The 21,745-nt window shown below is 35.3% G+C and overlaps 2 protein-coding genes and 2 pseudogenes across 2 annotated transcripts; 1 reads left to right on the top strand and 3 right to left on the bottom strand.

Moving 5' to 3' along the window:
• The first annotated feature begins 2,437 nt into the window (after positions 1 to 2,437).
• On the top strand, positions 2,438 to 3,301 carry LOC144563660 (chitinase 2 pseudogene; annotated as a pseudogene).
• A 6,033-nt stretch (positions 3,302 to 9,334) lies between these two features.
• LOC144562794 (Acyl-CoA N-acyltransferases (NAT) superfamily protein) lies at positions 9,335 to 12,558 on the bottom strand. The gene is made up of 8 exons (XM_078312085.1): positions 12,306 to 12,558; positions 11,890 to 11,992; positions 11,694 to 11,773; positions 11,182 to 11,511; positions 10,795 to 10,871; positions 10,487 to 10,529; positions 9,953 to 10,021; positions 9,335 to 9,815 (listed from the first exon to the last, which is right to left on the bottom strand). Exons 1-8 carry the CDS (start codon positions 12,357 to 12,359, stop codon positions 9,810 to 9,812), a joined length of 762 nt encoding a protein of 253 aa, XP_078168211.1. The 5' UTR covers positions 12,360 to 12,558; the 3' UTR covers positions 9,335 to 9,809.
• Positions 12,559 to 13,409: 851 nt separating this feature from the next.
• GTA2 (global transcription factor group A2) lies at positions 13,410 to 19,834 on the bottom strand. Its single transcript, XM_078312084.1, has 22 exons — positions 19,299 to 19,834; positions 18,921 to 19,153; positions 18,684 to 18,827; positions 18,442 to 18,603; positions 18,261 to 18,344; positions 17,986 to 18,056; positions 17,497 to 17,851; positions 17,062 to 17,217; positions 16,877 to 16,974; positions 16,743 to 16,791; positions 16,497 to 16,649; positions 16,261 to 16,395; positions 15,993 to 16,089; positions 15,724 to 15,909; positions 15,583 to 15,637; positions 15,380 to 15,492; positions 15,191 to 15,254; positions 15,048 to 15,102; positions 14,811 to 14,919; positions 14,569 to 14,709; positions 14,027 to 14,127; positions 13,410 to 13,930 (listed from the first exon to the last, which is right to left on the bottom strand). The coding sequence occupies exons 1-22, from the start codon at positions 19,687 to 19,689 to the stop codon at positions 13,688 to 13,690; spliced, it is 3,195 nt and encodes a 1,064-aa protein (XP_078168210.1). The 5' UTR covers positions 19,690 to 19,834; the 3' UTR covers positions 13,410 to 13,687.
• Positions 19,835 to 21,043: 1,209 nt separating this feature from the next.
• Positions 21,044 to 21,475, bottom strand: LOC144563578 (pyruvate decarboxylase 2 pseudogene; annotated as a pseudogene).
• Between the last annotated feature and the right edge of the window lie 270 nt (positions 21,476 to 21,745).

Below are 21,745 nucleotides of genomic sequence, written 5' to 3'. Positions count from 1 at the left end.
TATTTGATTTATTGCAGAGGATACTATTTTTCGACTCATGCAAGCGAATTACTGTGGATGATTTACTACGACACCCACATATAGCTAATTATTTATATGATATCGACGCAAACAATCCAACATATCATTTAGGAATTGATCTGAAGATAGATGTACTTCGTAAGAAGACGTGACGAGATGATATATATGGAGTTAGGCTGGGGTGCTATGCATAGCATAGTGGCCTCTATGTTACGGCTCAATATTCGAGTTTTCAAAATTCAAACGGTCGATCCGAACCGTTCATCTTATTCTCCGTATTAATATCTGCTTGGAGACCAAATTTTATAATTTTCTGAATTTTTTTACTATTTATTAAGTCACTTTGAAAATCGCTAATCCAACGGTTTTACTGTTTTGTGCAGCCACCGTTGGATCAACAATTTTATAAAATACTTAATAAATAGTAAAAAAATTCAGAAAAATGTAAAATTAGGTCTCCAAGCAAATATTAATATGGAGAATAAGATGAACGGTTCAGATAGATCGTTTGAATTTTGAAAACTCGAATATTGAGCCGTAGCATAGAGACCACTATGCTATCCATAGCACCCCAGCCTAACTCCATATATATGTCATCATTAAGAAACATATATTATATAATTATGAGTTATTTTTTTGTTTGTACTTTTTAATTATAGTACAAGTTGGTTGGCAGCATGTCCAATCCAACTTTTTTTTTTTTTCTTTTTTTGTTAAACCTCATTTATGATATGACACATCTGAAAGATACCATCACCCCTATGCTAGGGTATTAATGGTCGGGCGGGTATGGGTACGACTCGGGTACGGGTAGGACGGATACTAGGGTATACGGGTACGGATAGGACGGATACTAGGGTATACGGGTACGGATATGTCGGGTATTTTTTTCAAAAATCATACCCTACCCGTCCTATACCTGTACCCGTGTACCCTTGACGGGTAGGGGGGTACGGGTATTTTTTTTTTTCTTTTTCTTTTTTTCTGTTTTGTTTTTTGTTATTTTTTTTCTGTTATTTTTTTTTTCTGTTTTTTTTTTCTGTTATTTTTTTTTTTCTGTTTTTTTCTTTTTTTTTGAACCGGGTGGGGGGAAAATCAAATTTTGGGTTTGAATTTGAATTAAAGTGGGTCGGGTATAAGGGTACGGGTAAGGGTAGACGGGTATCCGGGTAGGGTAAAGTCGGGTACGGGTAAGGTCGGGTACGGGTATGGTCGGGTATGGGTCCAAAAAACCCCGTCCGGTCCGTTTTTTGCCCATACCCGCGTACCCGAGTACCCGACCCATACCCGGGCTCGGGCACGGGTACCCCGGGCGGCGGGCACGGGCGGGTAGGGTAGGGTATACCCGTTAAGGGTATAATTAATACTCTACCCTATGCCTTTGTAGATACATAAACTGTGTTGTTTTTATTTCTTTTCATATTGTATATACCAGTAGCAGCCATATTAATAGTGTTTATTGTTTATCTTAATGCAATTAAATGTTCTTATACTTTGGTTCAATTTAGAATTTTATGTATTATTTTTTTCTCTAATTTTCAAAAGCATTTTATCAATGACAACTGATTACATACACCATCCGTGCGGAAGGACACCCTATAGTAAATGTTTTTTTTTTATTTTTTTTTTATTTGTAGTAGTGCAAGGGCCCCAGTTGAGCCTCCATCGAACAATTACGGACCTCGAGTTCCAAAGTAGAGCAAACTAATTGAGCTATATTAAAATCTGTTATGATCATCCTTAGTCTTAAATTATTGTGTAGAAAAAGGGAAGGAAAAACTTGGTTAAATACTTAAATTTGTGTGGCTTTTGTTGAGAAGTTCCAAGTGGAAAATATTTTGAATTAAATTTTAGCTCATCATGCACATGGTATATTTTACTTGACATTCTTAGCTAATTACTATTACCATTTCTCATGCATGTCCTACTTCTAAAATTAATATTAATTTGATAAAAATTAATAGTCAGTTTCCATGTATGTGATCGATTTGCAACAACTATGTTGCAGGTTACAGGTCTAACATACGAACTTTTATTTAATTGTTTATAAATAACTTCTTATTCAGATTTCGAACCTACGAGGTCTTACACAAAAAACTACTTTGATTTGTTGGTGTGTTGCTTCCGTAGGTGATTTTTATCTGCCACTATTTCTTCTAAACAAGTGGACCTTGTTAAATTATCTATAGAATGAATATAAAAAAACGTACGACTTCACAAACCTACAATTCAACTCTTATCTAACAGACTTCAATAAATATATGTTCACAATTTAAAAATATAAAATCTTATCCGTTAAAACCCAAATTAGCAAGCAACATACTTATAAAATTGATGCTTCAACCCTTTTATATACCCTGCTTTTCTTCTCTTTCTTCCACATCTTTTTCTTGGCACCGATCCATTACCATTACCAATGGCAGTTGCTGGTACCAACTCAAATCTCTTTGCCGAATACATTGGGGCCCAATTTCGAAATGTCAAGTTCTCTGATGTCCCTATTAATCCTAATGTAAAATTTCATTACATATGCTCTTTTGCAATCGACTACTACACAGATGCCACGACACCTCCGACCCCAACAAATGGCATATTTGATGTCTTTTGGGACGATAGAAATCTCTCCCCAGCTGCAGTCACTGCAATTAAAGAAAAGCACTCCAACGTGAAGGTCGCTGTCAGCCTTGGTGGTGCCACCATTAGAGATAGCAAAGTTCAATTCAATGCCACCTCAGTCGACAGCTGGGTTAGCAATGCTGTCTCCTCTTTGACCACCATAATAAAAAAATACAATCTAGACGGCATCGATGTAGACTATGAAGGGTTCAGTGATGAGATTGACACCGATACGTTCACTGAATGCATCGGGCAGCTCATAACAAAACTAAAAGAAAATGGTGTGATATCATTTGCCTCAATTGCACCATTTGAATATAGAGACTACCCGAAACTGCAGATCATGTATCAAGCACTCTGGGCACGGTACTCTGGCGTCATAGATTATGTCAACTTCCAGTTTTATCCGTATGGTGCAGGTACGACAGTTGAGAAGTACGTGCAATATTATGACGAGCAGGTTTCCAACTATCCAGGGGCCAATGTTCTTGCCAGTTTTAGTACTGGTAACACGGATGTGATTTCAGCTGAAACAGGTTTCAGAGCGTGCCAGGCGCTTAAATTACAGCACAAGCTTTGCGGGATATTTATTTGGTCGGCTGATGTTTCGCTGAATCAAGAGTTTACTTATGAAATCCAGTCTCAAGAGCTCTTGGCCAATTGATTTTATTTGATCCCTATCTTTCAGCATTTTCTCGAATTATTTTGGGTTGGTTTGAAATATGGGGAGATGCATCTGGGTTGGTTTGAAATATGTAATAATACAAGGTATTGATATTGTCTGTTTTTTTTTTCACCAATTTCTCGAATTATTTTCGAATTTAACGACTTGTATACAAACTACACTCTATTTATCGTGAAGTTTATGAACTTTTGTTTATATATTCTCTTAATACAATGTTTGATATATAATTTACATTATTAAAACAGAATTTCGTATTATGTCCAAATTACATGATTTTAAATCATGCTGAATTATTTGTTGGTTGTAAATTTATTACTATGCTTCAAGTACCCTTTTAATCGTTTATCCGCGATCTGTATCGTATTCGATAAGATAATTATGAATGATATTTTTTTTCGTTAGCTTATCGGGTATGGGTATGAGTATGAGTAAGAAAATTATGCCATTAACTTATTGAATAAGAGTATAAGTAAGAGTTATTTTGTATCCGCTACCCTATAGAGTAATTAAAAATATATAAAGTTATATATGATAATTCTTTTGCTTTATACATATAACAAAATTATTTTATTAGTATAATTAGATTGATAAAGAGTACATTTCATAAAAAAAATTATTTAATAATTTATGATAAAATTAATGTATTTTATATATTTTTTATTAGTATATATGACCACTTAAATTGATTTATACAATATTTTATTTTTTTATTTAATTAATAATTTAAATCTCTTAAATAATGAGATTAAGAATTATAAATGGAATAAACATTAAATCTGTTTATATATAGTGATATTAGGTATGCAATCAATTTTATTACGTTATATGTGTGGATGAAACGATATATGCTATCAATTTATTTTTTAGTTATTGCTATTCGTTTTGTTTCTAGTTATCTTAAGCTAATTAATTTTAGTGGGTAAAGGTTGGGTATAAGTAAAACAAATTTTAAATAGATATGAGTATGAATTAAATGTGTCTATTGGATCTGTACCATATATATATACCCAATGACATCCCTGGCTTCAACCTATTATTATATGAACAAACTACACTATAAAGAAAGGAATTAGATTTTGATCTAATGACAAAAGACAATAAAAGATTCTTTATTAACATTAGATAAAATGTTAAAAATTAGACCTCAATCATTCTATTGAAAAAAACCTACACCAGAAAGGTTGCAAACGAGAAAAAGCCAGTTTACTCTTTCCATGGGTGAACGGTTCAAACAAATGTTAATTAATGTCACGCTTTGAATTAAGTTTACTTGACTTTGACATTTACTGATAATGGACCAGGAGAGAGAAGGTCGAAAATACAGAGGGTTAGGTAAGAGGCAAAGCTTAGATAACCTCAACATTATTTATACCAAAGCAAGATAGCAAACTTAATGAGAATACTAATTTAACAAATGGGCCGGCTATATATATAATGTAGGCAGTGATTAAACCAATAATCAATGAGAAATTTATTATAAGAGATTGGAAGAAATTAAAATATGAAGTTTGAATAGGCAAAATATGAGATTTAGGCTTACAACAATCACTACAATTGTGCAATTTATTTGAACATGTTGTAATATTGATGGAGTTTATTATAAAGCTAGCAGCAGATTATCATTAAAGATTTATAGTAATCTAACAGACATTAATTCATATCGATTTTGTTTTTAAAAATAGTTATTTTAATTTGACAAATTTAAGAGAGAAAGATCAACCATGAGTTTATATTAATTTAATATGTTTTATATATTTAATATATATATTTTTTAATTATCATTTTATAAGATATTTGCAAATTAATACTACACAAATTTTGGATCAGTTTTTTTTCTGCTGAAGGTGGGATTCGAACCCGGATACGCACTGGTGGTGCCAAAACTGTCACCACTACACTAGAGTTCACATGTGCTCTATTCTAGATAGATATGATATTTAACTTATACTTAAATTAAGTCTTTATTTTTCCCTATAAATTTGATTTAAATTATAATTATCTAAATATAATAGATAAAATAATAAAAAATATATATATATATTAATAGCTATATCGTATCCTTTATTTTTGAAAATTTCCGTATTACCGTATCCGTATCGTATCCAATACGATACCTGTATCCGTATCTATGCAACATAGTTAAGCAGGAACCTCTCACATGCTAATTTAAGTGCTACCTACCTCTGTGGGCCTCTCTGCCTTGAAAGAGAAGCCAATCCAAACATGGTGCAGAAATATAGTAATCGGTGCAAATAAAGAAAATAAATGATGAGACTAATAAGTAGATATGTCATTTAATTTCATTAACATTCAAAAAGCTTTACAACTTAACAATGGTAACTCAAAATATTTTATCTTTTATTTTAAACAATTTTAGTTTTATTTTTATTTTTATTTATTGTGTAAGGAAATTTCTAAACTGACTTTTAGATTATCAGTGTGGAAGAGTTTTAAATTTCAGAGCGTGCCAGGCGCTTAAATTACAGGACAAGCTTTACGGGATATTTATTCGGTCGGCTGATGATTCGCAGAATCAAGGGTTTACTTATGAAATCCAGTCTCAAGAGCTCTTGGCCAATTGATTTTATTTGATCCCTATTTAATTCCCCCTCCGTTTCAGTTGTGTGATTGTTTGGTGGTGGAAAATGGGGAGATGCATCTGGGTTGGTTTGAAATATGGGGAGATGAAGTTGTGTGACTGTTTTCAACATTTTATGTTTTCTTCTTTCAGCATTTTCTCGAATTATTTTGGGTTGGTTTGAAATATGGGGAGATGCATCGTGGTTGGTTTGAAATATGTAATAATACAAGGTTTTGATATTGTCTGTTTTCAGTATTTTATGTTTTTTTTTTCACCAATTTCTCGAATTATTTTCGAATTTAACGACTTGTATACAAACTACACTCTATTTATCGTGAAGTTTATGAACTTTTGTTTATATATTCTCTTAATACAATGTTTGATATATAATTTACATTATTAAAACAGAATTTCGTATTATGTCCAAATTACATGATTTTAAATCATGCTGAATTATTTGTTGGTTGTAAATTTATTACTATGCTTCAAGTACCCTTTTAATCATTTATCCGCGATCTGTATCGTATTCGATAAGATAATTATGAATGATATTTTTTTTCGTTAGCTTATCGGGTATGGGTATGAGTATGAGTAAGAAAATTATGCCATTAACTTATTGAATAAGAGTATAAGTAAGAGTTATTTTGTATCCGCTACCCTATAGAGTAATTAAAAATATATAAAGTTATATATGATAATTCTTTTGCTTTATACATATAACAAAATTATTTTATTAGTATAATTAGATTGATAAAGAGTACATTTCATAAAAAAAATTATTTAATAATTTATGATAAAATTAATGTATTTTATATATTTTTTATTAGTATATATGACCACTTAAATTGATTTATACAATATTTTATTTTTTTATTTAATTAATAATTTAAATCTCTTAAATAATGAGATTAAGAATTATAAATGGAATAAACATTAAATCTGTTTATATATAGTGATATTAGGTATGCAATCAATTTTATTACGTTATATGTGTGGATGAAACGATATATGCTATCAATTTATTTTTTAGTTATTGCTATTCGTTTTGTTTCTAGTTATCTTAAGCTAATTAATTTTAGTGGGTAAAGGTTGGGTATAAGTAAAACAAATTTTAAATAGATATGAGTATGAATTAAATGTGTCTATTGGATCTGTACCATATATATATACCCAATGACATCCCTGGCTTCAACCTATTATTATATGAACAAACTACACTATAAAGAAAGGAATTAGATTTTGATCTAATGACAAAAGACAATAAAAGATTCTTTATTAACATTAGATAAAATGTTAAAAATTAGACCTCAATCATTCTATTGAAAAAAACCTACACCAGAAAGGTTGCAAACGAGAAAAAGCCAGTTTACTCTTTCCATGGGTGAACGGTTCAAACAAATGTTAATTAATGTCACGCTTTGAATTAAGTTTACTTGACTTTGACATTTACTGATAATGGACCAGGAGAGAGAAGGTCGAAAATACAGAGGGTTAGGTAAGAGGCAAAGCTTAGATAACCTCAACATTATTTATACCAAAGCAAGATAGCAAACTTAATGAGAATACTAATTTAACAAATGGGCCGGCTATATATATAATGTAGGCAGTGATTAAACCAATAATCAATGAGAAATTTATAAGAGATTGGAAGAAATTAAAATATGAAGTTAATTTGAATAGGCAAAATATGAGATTTAGGCTTACAACAATCACTACAATTGTGCAATTTATTTGAACATGTTGTAATATTGATGGAGTTTATTATTAAGCTAGCAGCAGATTATCATTAAAGATTTATAGTAATCTAACAGACATTAATTCAGATGGATTTTGTTTTTAAAAATAGTTATTTTAATTTGACAAATTTAAGAGAGAAAGATCAATCATGAGTTTATATTAATTTAATATGTTTTATATATTTAATTAATTTAATATATATATTTTTAATGGGAAAATTTCTGGTGTACCCATCCAAACTTTCATAATAACCAATATCTCCATAAAATCACCATAATATCAAATATTCCCATCAAAACTTAACATTCTTTCTTATATCCCTTTTATTGATTTAATCTTTTATTTAATTATTTTAAAAATACAATTGACAAATATACCCTTCTTCTCTTTGTTTAAGTCTCCTTTCGATTATTTTCTTTGTCAAAGTTTCCTTCCTCCGTCAGTTTGTTTACCTTGCTCTCACACTAATTCAATCAAACCAAGCTTTATTCTTCTTCTCCAACTCCAACTAACTGCTCAATTACTCTTTTTGAAACAAATTGAGTTAGTGGTAAAACCAATAATTAATGAAAAAAATATAAGAGATTGGAAGAAACTAAAGTATGAAATTTCTATTTCATTATATTAGAGTAGTAAATTAACATCCACTGATTTCAATAGAAATCAGAAAATGGAAAGATACTTATATTTGATACTTAGACATTAAGGATGAGATATCACTTACAACATTGGGTTGTGACTTGTGAGTGTTGTTCCCAACTTCAAAATGGTAGCTCCTTAACATCACAAAGAAGATAAGAGTTAATTTGATATGGCCATAAAGCAGGAACCTCATTTGTTTTGATCAATTTATACATTTCTTTCTTCAATTTTAGCATGGTCTCTTTTTATACTTTTCTTGAATTTATGCATGCAAGGTTCTTCAATTAAAAGAGATGATTTGTATTAATCTAACTGACACTTTAGTTCGATTATAATATTACAAATAATCTTAATAATTATGCGAGACTACCACAGATAGTTCCTCTAGAATTTACACTGTTACAAATGAAATTTCTCAATAATTCGTAAATTCAAGTGATCAGATTGAATGTAATGGCTAAGTGATTTCAAAAAAGTTGACATGGTTACAAACATAATTAGAAAATTAAGATTGAAGAGCAAAATGTAATTTCATTCATGATAGGGCGAACAATAGTATGTGTTTGCAAAAATATTAATTCTTGCGGTAGAAAACCTTGTTTTGATCTTTCATAAAAACAGACTGTAATTGTTTTCCCAGTTCTGATTGAGATTGTAAATAATGAATATTACTATGTTGCTTAGTATTGAATAAAATAATATAAAACTAGAAAAATATATAAAAAGATAAACATATATGTGCATGTTAAGTTTCTCCCCAATTGATTTCTTTCTTGTAAAATTGACAATTCAACCTTCATAAAAGACAGAATTTGTAAGTGAAATTAGTAACTAATTTAAATCTATAAAAGACATAATTTGAAAGAGAAATTAAAAACTGTTCGTTATTAAATTCAAATAAAGAAAAATCCAACTAATTACTGAATAAGAGAAATAGAAACAATTAAAATATGAAAGTGTACCTAAAATTGAGTAGCTAGAATAAAAGAGGAGACAGCAGCTCAACACAGACTTTTAAAAATTTCAGCTTAGAACCAGACTTTTAAAAATCATTTGTTTCCCTTCTTTATTGGTGCAATTCAATTAAGAAGATTTTTTTTTTTTAACTTTCTAAAATTACAGAATAAAATACTTCACATTAGACCTAACCTAAAAATTAGAAAATTGGATAAAAATTATTATCTATCATAACAGTCAACTATTACGGTTATGAACTATTCATGATAATAGCATTCAGCTATGGCTATAAAGAAATTTTTTGTGAAATTTTTTAACTTAATTTTCCATTTAAAACCTGAAAAGGTAGCTAAACTGTTTAAAGTACTAATCTTACCACTTCATCTAAATATCTCCTCTTTCTTTCTTGTTTACCAACAAATAATAACTAACAGATCATAAAAATAAAAAATAATAAAACAATAATCTGCTAATAATCACCACCTATCTTTTTGCTTTTCCGGGGCGCTTTCTCAGGTAGTTTCTGCTCTCCTAAACTAAGACCTCCCGTTCTTATGCAACTGAGATATCTCATTCCTATACAAATTTAATTAGCAAAATAAAAGAACTGAAATTGTGGTTATGTGTAGCCGCAATCCAGCGACAAGTATAAAAAACTTTGTTTTAATATTAAATTATCTGTGCATTATAAAAAGGTAACGTGACTTATTTACCTCTAATTTGCTTGTAGCTTCAGGGTCAAACGTTTTGCAGAGAATCTCATAGCTTTTCTCAGCTCCAATCTGATAAAAGCAAAACATAAAAGAAATAACAAAATAAAATAAAATAAAAAAACACAACTTGCACATCTACTTCCGAGGAAACTTCTCTAGAGAATCGTTAGTGATGCATGCTAATGGTAGAACATCACAATTTCTGAAATTTGACAGATAAGCATGTTGTTCTGTCTAAACACAAATGATACAAGGTGCAATTTTGATATTGTTTTCCTGTTGATTAGATTTGTGCCAAAAAGTCGGTTCTGAACTGAACAGTTCTGATCAACATAACAATTATTTTGAAAATTTTGAAAACTGCATCTCATACCAGATTTTATTTTTAAATCACAATAAGCGGCTTAGATTAAAACTTCGGAATTTTAAAAAGTGTGATTTTACAGCATTACAAGCACTACCCATAACACACTAGGAAAATTCTATTTTCAATTTTAAAAGAATAAAACTAAAGAAAAGTAGTGGTATTAGTACCAATGGGTCCACACGTGATGGTGAAATACTTGATATGACATATCTGCAATACAAATGTCACAGTTGAGTCCATTAATTTATAAAAGAAATAGATTGATTTAAAGAGTGGCATATCTGCAATACAAATGTTACGGTTGAGCCAAACAAACTGTAGAGCATCAATTAAACAGTGGCACAATCATACATACAGCCTGATAAATCTACTTAACACTCAAAAAGATATATGCATGCTGAGATATTAATCAGGCACAATAGTGTGGTACGGTACCGGACACTGAAGGCACAAGTCAAAAGTTCGACTGGCTTACCTCAATTTATTAGTATAGAAACTCATGGCATTTTCATTTGCTTTTTGAACTGTTAGCACGACAGCTCCCATCATGTTCTGCAAAATTCAAAACTACATGTCAAGTTTTTGGAATAAAAAGATGATATTTACATTGTTTGTAATCGTATAGTCATTTTTTCTACATCAATATATGATATTATTTGGGGAGATTGTACAACTACAACAAACAGAATGCAGGGATAGCAACACTTATGACAGGTTACAATATTAAGATGTAGACAAATTTGCAAATACTTTCTATACAATTGTGTTTGTCAGGTAAAAGGAAACAATGTCAAATGTGGAGGGCATTCACGCAATTCAGAGAGAACCAGAGATAAATGAGAAAACAAAATAAAAGAACAACCTTGCGAGCAATAAGCTCAACTAGTTGCATCAGGAATTTGGCTAAACCCTTCCCCTGTGCACATGACTCGAGCTGCAGCTCATACACATAAGCCACCGGCACATCCTCTTCAACCACAAACCGGTAATGTACAAACCCCACAAGTCGATCTTGACCATCCATCAGGCCACCATCATCCGATCCATCTTCTGGTTTGTTAACTCCAGCAATTGTCGCATTAGTATTGGATTGCCGAACAAATATGTACCGGGCTTCTGGCACAACCATTTCTCTCCTCTTCACTTTCTCTTCTGTGGGCCATTCTAGACCATAATATCTTTCCATATTCACCTAACATTGTTTTCAAGTACTTGTCAATAATGTGGATACATGAGAGGTTTTATGAGAAATTGTATCATGCATCCTTAAAAAGTAATTGGAACATTGATTCAAAGTTAAATTCCAAAGTAATTCCATTAAAGGCATAACCAAAATAGTCAAAATTACATGTCAAGCACTAAAAACAATTTTACCTTTAAAAGACTTTGAATATATTTCTTTGTAGGGAAAGAGAGATGGTCCCCATTTCCAGATTCCAGGTGGACAGAAAGACCTAATTTATGAAGAAATTAGTAACATGACACAGATATTAAAATACATTCTAAAGCTAAAAGCAATCGAGATATCCCCAGAATATATAAAATGTTCTGAAAAGCTTGCTTACATTACCATTTCTATCGTACTGACAGAAGGGGAGAAAGGAAGTCAGATGGTCTTGTACTGATGTAGCCTTTCTAATAATTTCATCAATAGCCTTTTTCTTCTCCAATACCTAACAAAAAAATCATCACAAACAGCACAAATAATAAGACTATGTTAGTCTGAAGTGCTAAAAAGTGCTATACAGCCCACAACTATATCACTCTAAAAGTTACCAAGGACTGAATCACTATAACACCCTTTATAAATTTTCTAAAAAAAACCTGCTGGTATTGCCCTGATAAGCTTCAGCCACACACATAAACTAGCTACTGAACATTTTTCATGCAGTAGCAAGGTTTCATTAACCCATTTTGCATCATTACCAGAAACAAACAATTAGAGATGAGATAATTAAAAAAAAAAAAAAAAAACGGGGCTGCTACCTCCTTCCGTTTGAGCCTCTTCTCTTTTGCATTATGCAATCCTTCATCTTCCATCTTGATTCGATCCCTTTTGATACGGTTGCCGATCTTTGCGCGGCGCTGGTCTGTGCTCAGTGCTTCTCAAGTTTATTTGGTGGGGTACGCGAAGGAATGGAGAAGAGAGAAGAACTGGAGAGACAGACGAGGTGAGGCGGAGGAATCAGTTCCCTCTCCATTTCCTAAAATCTGGTAAATTGGGACTGATACTGGATCGAGGGAAATTGGAATCCGTACCCCACCCCAGGTACCTGAGGTGAAAGAGGAAATTCCGGACCGTTCTTTTAGCTTGGCACAAATCTTAAAGCAGACCCCTACAGTCACAACAGGTTCGGATTGAATTTGATTTAGATGGAATTAATCTGGGCCGTTCGCTTTTTCAAATAGTACCTCAGGTACCTGGGGGACACGGACTCGGGAAATTGGGCCCGACCAAAGACGACACAAGTTCTCAACTGAATTCGGATCCCGAAGTAATCCAAATTTTGAGTTTGGATCCGACTGTCCGATCTGCTCTGGCACGAATTCTGCGCAGACGGTTCGGATCCAAACTCAAAATATTTGGGTTACATTCGGACCCTTTAGGGTTTAGCATCCTGCGGTACCGTAGGAGATGGAACAACTTCTAGCCGAGTCAAAATTATTTTGATATCTATTTGAAATATATGATCGGCTTTGAGAGTCGTGCAACATTAAAACGGACGGTGAAAATCTCGTTATTCATGGTAGGGTACCGCACTAGAGCCGAACTCCTCGAACTAACCTCCATACGTATAAAACTATAAATCAATGTCACAAGGTAGTAAATGTGTTCATTTTCAAAGACATGCACAATTGGAAACAATCCACTTTCCATAGGTGCATGTTCCCATGATTTTGGTATGACAGCGACAAGAGAGGATTAAGATACACATACACATCTTACCATAAGCATGGTCCTAATTATCAGGGCACTTGCTAAATGCACAAGTCGAAATGAGGTAAGAACTTTCTCACTTAGCCTTAAGCTCAATAACTTGCTATTGCACAATGCCTCACCCATTACTATCTGCTGAGTGCAACACAAACGAACCAGAATGTCAAGATTCCTCTAAACAGAAAAATTGTTACAGGCCTTGTCTGCACCTATTTATCCTCTTAATACAATAGAATATTGCCTAGAACAGAAACACAGCAAAACCTATTTACACTATACCTTCCCATTGAATATTACATGGGCACTTTCGATTCAGCCCCACGCAAACACTGCCACATACAATAAATCAAGAAATTTGGCATCCAAACTTTATCATCTCGGCCCGGAACGTATTTGAGAAAGCACAGAACCCTGTTGTGCTCTCTTTGTTTCAAGCCACCATCTTGGCCAGGAGATTCATATCCAATATCTTGACATCAAACGAACCATCAAGCTTCACAATACCATCAGAGCCGTCAACTCCAATAAGCTTACCAGTGGATCCACGTAAAGCGCCATTCATGACCTTTATCTTCTCAGACTTCTTGGGACGGATTACCTCCACATCTGTCTGTGCAACATTATAGACATCTCCACTCCCAGATGCCCCCATCGCAACCCGGTAGGACCCATCCTGCCAGATAAATAATGAATATTTTGCCATGTTAGAATTGTACAACAGCATGGTAAATTCAATTATATCATGCTTTCTAGAGGAGATCTAACATACCGGTAAGACCTCCCGAATAACACCAAGACAAGGATCCTCTCCAGGCCTTACAACATTCACTAGCACATCTGGCACACACCAAACCAAGTCGCCTTCACCTCCTAAATAAAAATACCAAATTTAGCACAAGTTCCATAACAAAACAGCTGCTAACTGGATAACATTTACACCAGCAATGCATCGCCCTTCACCACCAAATCATAAAGTGACCTACAGCGGACTTGGCTCGCAAGAGTGGACCAAGACAGGGCTTAGAAATCAGTAGCTTATTCAATGTATGACATACTAAAAAGGGTATCATCCATTTTATCCTTGACTTTTCAATCAGGAAGGACTAATGGAAATGGTACTCCTTGATCCACACCTGGTTTGTGTGATACAGTGGTATAAATTCTCATTTCTATTTGAACTCAAAAAGTTGGGAAACATGCTCAGCATAACTGTCAGACTATCTGTTTCTGAGTATGACAAGAAAGGTTCATTGGACGAACATCATTTTACCCACTATAAAAAAGAAAGCAATGCAATGAGAAGTGACAAACCTCCCATTGGAGACATGACATCCATTCCAACATTTCCAGGGGTCATCGGTTGACCAGGAGTCCCCGGTAAATAAGAAGCAGAGCTTGGGGTCATCGGCTGGCCCACAGGCGTTGAGGGGACATAAGGGCTTGGAGCATTGGCTGAACATGAATAGCAAAGTCGGTCAGGTATTTCATTTGTTAACCAGTTTACAAAGCTATAATTTACATCAGTTAAAGCAAGTCAAGAACTAGTTGATTACCATAGCTGTCCCTTGGAGTTGGAGCATCATTATAACTACTACCTGGAGTATTGGTCCAGCCTGAGCCAGGAGTAGGAGCCTCATATGGCCTTGCTGGTGGAGTCCCCGGCTGAAATGAATCAATGGAGTACGATAGATTGAATTATAGTCTGTAATATCTTATTTTCTTTCCAACTGACAATCTATAATCAATAAAATAAGATAAAGATTTGAATCTAGTGAAGTGCAATAGCATACATGGTATGCTGGACTGCTTCCCCAAGTAGCAGGGTTTGCATCTTCCCATGTGTCCCTGAAATTTAACATCATTTATGCACTGTTAATTTTCTCACATAAAAAAGGAAAAGTGGAAAAATAAAAATAAAAATAGGTAGGCCAACCTTGCAGGGCTCATAGGATACCGGTTCCGCATAGGTGTTCGCATACCATCGTGAATTGGTGTTGCTGCACCAATACAAGAGGAAGAGAAGTAAACACAATATATAACTACACTTCCTGTCCAGAAGTCCAAACAACTAACATAGAGAATATCCAACAAAACAGGAATGTAATAATTGAGAATCGCAAACCTCCGGGGTCGCGCATAGGTGTTTGGAGGTCGCGCATAGGTGTTTGGAAAGGATGAAGAGGTGTCCTTGATGGATGGATCGGTGTTTCACCCCCAAGCGAGTATCTTGGTTCCCTGATTTAAACACATTGCAATCACTAAATTCAAGCCGCAGTGACAGTCTTCCATACCAAATACATAAACATATTTATATAAGTTACTAACCGAAAAGGAGTACTTGTTGCCCTGGTGACTGCATCCGTGATGTCGTCCCTTTTTACTGTGCATATTATGTTGTATATTAATGAAAACGAGTATTTCCACATAAGGAGGGAGGGAGAGAGCGAGCAAGAGAGAGTGTAATACCAGTGACATTCTTCATTTGAGAGTCCAGTTCTACACGTACTGTTATGCCCTTAACCTCAGTAACACGCCCTTTGTATCCTTTGAAGGGGCCAGCTTTTATTCTTACAGATTTACCCACCAACTCATTTCCATGCCCCCTTCCACCACCTCCAAACCTCCCACCACCTCCAAATCTCCCACCACCAACTGTAACACAACATAAAATGTATTCATACATGTAATATAGCCAAAAATATAATGCTTATTTTTTAATGTGAAGAAAAAATTACAATTAGAAGCAGGTCCTCTAGGGGGTAGCCCTCCTTGGGACTGGAAAGCGGTGGACGATCTTAAGGCTCCAAATCTTGAACCCAATTCATCACCACCCTGCAATGATGCCAACCAGACTTGATTATACAGGGCAGACAATTAAGACAAATGCTACTTTCAACTGCTGGCTTGTTATGTCCGAGTGTGTGTGTGTGTGTGTGAGAGAGAGAGGGGCGGATTTTGTTAAATGTTTGCTAATTTAGGGAAACATGAACTCATTGAACATACATTCGAACGATTAGATCCGCCGACAAGCACACAAGACTGAGCTTTTGCACAAATGAAGCCTGCATGCTCAAGGTGGTGTCGATCATGTATGAATAATATACCCCTGTGAATGTGTTCCACCGGCCCTTGCTTCCCCTGATTTAAAGGAAAAGAGGTTATTTACAAACAAGCACAACTGCTGAAGGAAGCTTCACATGTTATTGACTTGACTATAAGAAAATTAACATAATGCCTACCTTGAGGGGCCCTTCAATGACCCTAACAATATCCTTGGTTGAGACAATGTTTTTAGAGCGATCATTGGCACTGGTCCGCCTCTCAATTTTGTTCTTAATCTCTCTCAGCTTCACAAGAACTACCTCTGGTCGGTCAGGTACCCCTTTCAGAACCTATCAGACATGTTAAACAGATTTAGCTACTCAAAAATGGTTCACAACATTGAAAAGGCTACAGTAAAAGAAAGGAATTCAAATTCTACTTGCCTGGAAAGCTTCGCTCTCCACCCTGATGATAACCCCGAATGACAAATTGCTGCACACGTAACAATAAAGCCACATTTATCAATAAAAATACATGAAATGCTTTTTATATCATGAACATGAGACAAAACTCTTACTCTAGTAACACAAGATCATGCAATTCATAATCTCCAATTCGAGTAATGCCTGTTGTAATCTCTGAGCTCTCCACAACATGATCTGCAAACACGCGGATCTGCAACAGAGGAAGTAAAGAATAATTGAAGATCTTATTTCATAAGCACTCCAAACAAAAGTGAAATTAGAAAATTTGATGGCTTACATGTTCTTTTGTAGTATCAGACAATATAATCAGAACATGACCTTCCACCTTGACAACCATACCAGTCGCGCCCTCCTGAACACCAGACACCACTTTCACATGGTCCCCAGGCTTAAAAAACTTGCACAGCTCCTTTTCATTAAAAGCAAGTGTTTTCTGGATATATAAAAAAAAAATGATTTTGTTAGATAACAACATATCAGAGCCATTCTGGATGTAGTTGTCTACCAGATCCACTAACACCTTAAATGGTGTCAAAATTTGTGATGCGCAATAAGATAGTTTGCCTCTGTCTGAAACAGTAAACAACAGATATTAACATCTCAGGATGACAAGTTGGGTCTGAAGGTTCCTGAATCCAAAGACTAACATTGAAGGAGCATAAATCAAATCCAAATGTCACAGGCAAACTCAGTAGTAAAGACAAACTATTACCGGAAGGCCAGGCATTTTTGGCTTAATATGGACAGTGCCCTCTTCCACTTTCTCAACCCAACCCTCCAAATTTTTCAGATCTCCGCGGACCACAATAACTGCATCACCCTTCAAGAAGTGGCCTTTCTTTCTGTTTGCAAACAGAGTTGACAAGCTAGCAAGGTCTCCACTGGTATCTTCACCAGGTTTCCTGAACTTCTCCAATTCATCAAATGTCGGCTGGATGTTGTTAGCACTAATAGATTTCATTGACACTGTCTTGTACAGGAATCCGTCTTTGAACATCAACCCTTCAACACAATCAAATATTTCACCAGACTCTCCTCTTCTGCGTTCTACTCTGAGCTTCAATTCCCTGATTGCAATCCATTTGAGAAACAAGCCATAAGAAAAGAAACTTCACTAAAGTAAAACAGCAAAAGGATTGTGGTATTTTCATCTTATCCCAACATCGGATAAGAAAACATTCTAAGAAAATTGGTCAAATACCTAGCTTCCTCTTTGTTAAAGAATCTCGGTGGAGGTACAAATGTCTTCTTTTTTGGGATCTCCGCATTTTGCTGTTCAATATTAACAATAACACATATGAGTTCATTTACGATATCTTTGTTATTTTTAATGCTGAAACCAACATAACAAAACACTATAGACATCAGACGCTTGCAATACCCAAAACAACAAAATAAGCACTTTGCAACCAGGTCAACAAACTTTGAGGTTAATTGCCTGAAAAAGTTAGGATTGGGAGTAGGGGAGAGACTTACAAGCTTATTAGCAATCATTTGCAAGTCAACCCTAGGGATAAGCTTGACGGTAACCCTTTGGCGTACATTATCAACATCAACCACCTGTACCACACATCAAAAAGTGTCAGGTCAGAAAAGCATGAGCAGAGCCATCAAAAAGAATAACTAAAAAAAATAAGCAAAAGTCTGAGAAAAGTACCTTAGCAAGGTCTCCTTTGTAAATTCCCAATTTCATTCTGACCCAAGCATCAATTGCAAGATCAACAACCTTACTCTCAACTGATAGAACATCAGTCATTTCCTTGATTGGGACAAGCATGATCTTGGCTGAAGAATAGATATTACGTAAACCCTTGCAAGCCTAAAATTAAGCAAGCCAATTAGGAATTGATGAGGCAAACTAAACTCTAAGAAAGGAGGAAACTGGAACTACAAGCAAACCTCTTTGACATGAGCTTCTTTCTCAGCTTCCACATAGATGTAGTTCTTCAAATGGTCCAGGGCGACAACTGACCTGATCTGGAGGTCTCCCCTGTCTATGTACTTCTGCATCAGGCATATCGCCACCTCACGCTCGTGGCCGATCTAAATCCATAATTAAACCAAAAAATCAATTAAAAATATAGATAATTGTTTATATAACAGAAAAATTCTAGCAAGGTGGGATTGGAAACTCACAGCACATTTGACCATCCATAGCTTGGGATCCTTGACAGAGGGGAGGAGAGCCTGCTGTTCGACGTCAGTAGCATCCTCGGCATACTCCATGCGGTTGGACCTGGCATAGCGTTCCTTAACCTTGCGCTCGATCTCATCCACATCCTCTTCATGTTCCTCTTCAATAAAAGCTGGTCGACGCATCCGATGTCGATCCGGCTCTTCCCCTAGGTCTGCCCCCTCATCTATGAAGCCTGTCATATATTGGTTTTTTCTAGCATTACAACTGAAGTTCTACATTATATTTCGTGATCTTTATGGCCCAAAGAGGTTGTCTTTGAATCTAAACAGTGAAATTAAAAAGAACAAATATTAGATTAAAAAAGATTGTTTCTTTACCATCTTCTCCTTCGTCCTCCTCTTCTTCCTCCTCGTCTTCATCAACCTCCGCCTCCAATTCAAAAAACTGTGACCCACGCGGCTTCTTCTTCTTTTGGCTGCTACGGCCGCCGCCGCCACCGCCATAATCCTCGTCATCGTCGTCCTCCTCCTCTTCTTCTTCGTCATCCTCTATTGCTGTGTCATCGATGAAATCAGATCGTGCCCTTTTCTTTCCACCGCTAGACGACGCCTTGCCCCCCTTCCCACCTCGCCCACTTTTTCTCCCTCTTTCCTCCACTTCATCCTCCTCCTCATCTATTTCGTCGTCTAATTCCTCCTCGTACACGTCTTCCTGGTCCTCTTCCTCCTCCACGCCGTCGTCATCTTCGTCATAATCGCGCCGCGCCATGTATGAGAAAGCGAGAGCGAATTGAGAGGCTAGGTTTCGTGTTAGGGTTAGGGTTTGGAATTGAATCGCGGTTGGAGAAGGAGAGCCGGAGAGGCCTTGCTCGAGCGGTCGAGTTCATATGCTCTCCATACCCCTAACAATATCACTATTATCAAAATAGAAAATCCTATCCTCTGTGTTACCTCAAATTTTGTGTTTATATATAGACCGTTAGATGTAAATCTTCATGACCTGAATTCTGATTAGACGGTCTGGATCTAAACTCGAACGGTGCTTGAATGAAGAGGAGCGGACTCATAAAAAATAAGGGTAAAGATTTTAACAGAGTTGTTTTGGCTTCATGCAGTGTACGAACTAGATGCATCGCTGTTTTAATTGTGTAGTCCATGCTCTGTAGCAAGCTAAAGCTACTCTGTATATATCCTCCGTGTTAACTCAAATTTTAGTTTATATCTGGACCGTTAGATGTAAATCTTCATGGCCTGAATTCTAATCAGACGGTCTGGATCTATATCAAGAGGATGTTGACTTGTTAAAAATAAGGGTAAAGATTTTAACAGAGTTGTTTTAGATTCGTGCAGCGTACGAACGAGATGCATCGTTGTTTTAATTGTATAGTCCGTGCTCTGTATGAAGCTAAAACTACTCTGTAGAAATCTTTAATCCAATCTAGGCAAAATCTTAACGACTTTCTTTTTATTTTGTTATAATATTTTATTTCAAATTAATTTTATTTTTAGAATAAAAACCATCTATTTTTGGACATTTTTTCGATATAGTTTTCTTATTTTGACGCCGGTAGAGAGACAAAAAATTCGATCCACAAAAAAAAATATTCCGTCTTTGGTTAAGGACAGAAATTTATTTGAAATCCGACCAAAATAAGAAAAATTTGTTCCGATCTAAACTCTGGAAGACTTGAATTCATAACGGCTAATCTGTTCGGATTTTCATTTTACAAGTTCGATGTTCAAGCATTTGATATTTTTTTCTATTAAATTCATCTGGTAACTTTTTTTATGAAATAAAATTATAGATAAATTTTGTCAAATGTTGCTGAACTATGTCATTTGTCCGAGATTTTTATTTTTACCCAAAAAATAAATTATTTTATTATAAATAACCAAAATCACGACAAAATTTTATTTCTATCCAAACCGTAAATAATATTTACGGTTTGAATTCTTAATTCGAACCGTAAATAATATTTACGGTTCGAAGTCACAATTCAAACCGTAAATATTATTTACGGTTCGAATTAAGAATTCAAATTGTAAATATTATTTACGGTTCTAATTCAATGATATCACAGCCGCTTCCCCTCTTGCCTACCTCCGAACCGTAAATATTATTCTTAGTTCGAGTTGGGCCCACCTACTATGCAAATCAATGGAAGGTTCTCACTATAAGCACCGGCGATGGCATTCAACACACTGAGCCCACCAACGGTGAAGGTGATAACACAGGCGCCAACACCGCGAGACCTCGCGTAGCCATCAGCGGCATATCCAGCATTCAGTTTGTTGCAACAGCCGATCAGGCGCAGCCCGGGCTCGACCAGGAGGTGGTCGAGCAAGGTCAGGTTGAAGTCGCCGAGAACAGAGAAGACATCATTGACCCCTACCTGGACCAATCGGCGTGCGACATGGCGGCCGAGGGTGGATTCAAATGCTGAGGTCAGTGGAACCGGGGAGATTGGGTGGAACAATGTCGCAGGGGGATGGCTCACCGTGCCGTCGGTGGCTGCCTTGCCATTGCCATTAGTGGAGTTGATATTGGTGTCCATGGAGAGTGATAGAGAAAAGAAGAGGGAGAGTTGTTTTTTTTTTAATTTGAAGGTATTTTGATGTCAGGTTGGACTGATTGAGGAATATAAAGGAGGAAAGAGATGCATGATGTTCTCAGAAAAGAATGCTAATTAATTAATAAAACCACAATAGGGTTGACCAAATGGAGGATTTCTCAATTAGTTGGTGTGGGTCTCATTCGTCAGTGACTCAGTTTTACCTGAGGAGCCTGAGGACAGGGTAGACAAATAACAGCCCACCATGTGTTC

The sequence above is a fragment of the Carex rostrata genome, chromosome 12, assembly GCF_964058835.1.
Source record: "Carex rostrata chromosome 12, lpCarRost1.2, whole genome shotgun sequence".
NCBI lineage: Eukaryota > Viridiplantae > Streptophyta > Magnoliopsida > Poales > Cyperaceae > Carex > Carex rostrata.
The sequence above is the reverse complement of the archived record's forward strand: the minus strand, read 5'-3'. Positions and strand labels throughout refer to the sequence as shown.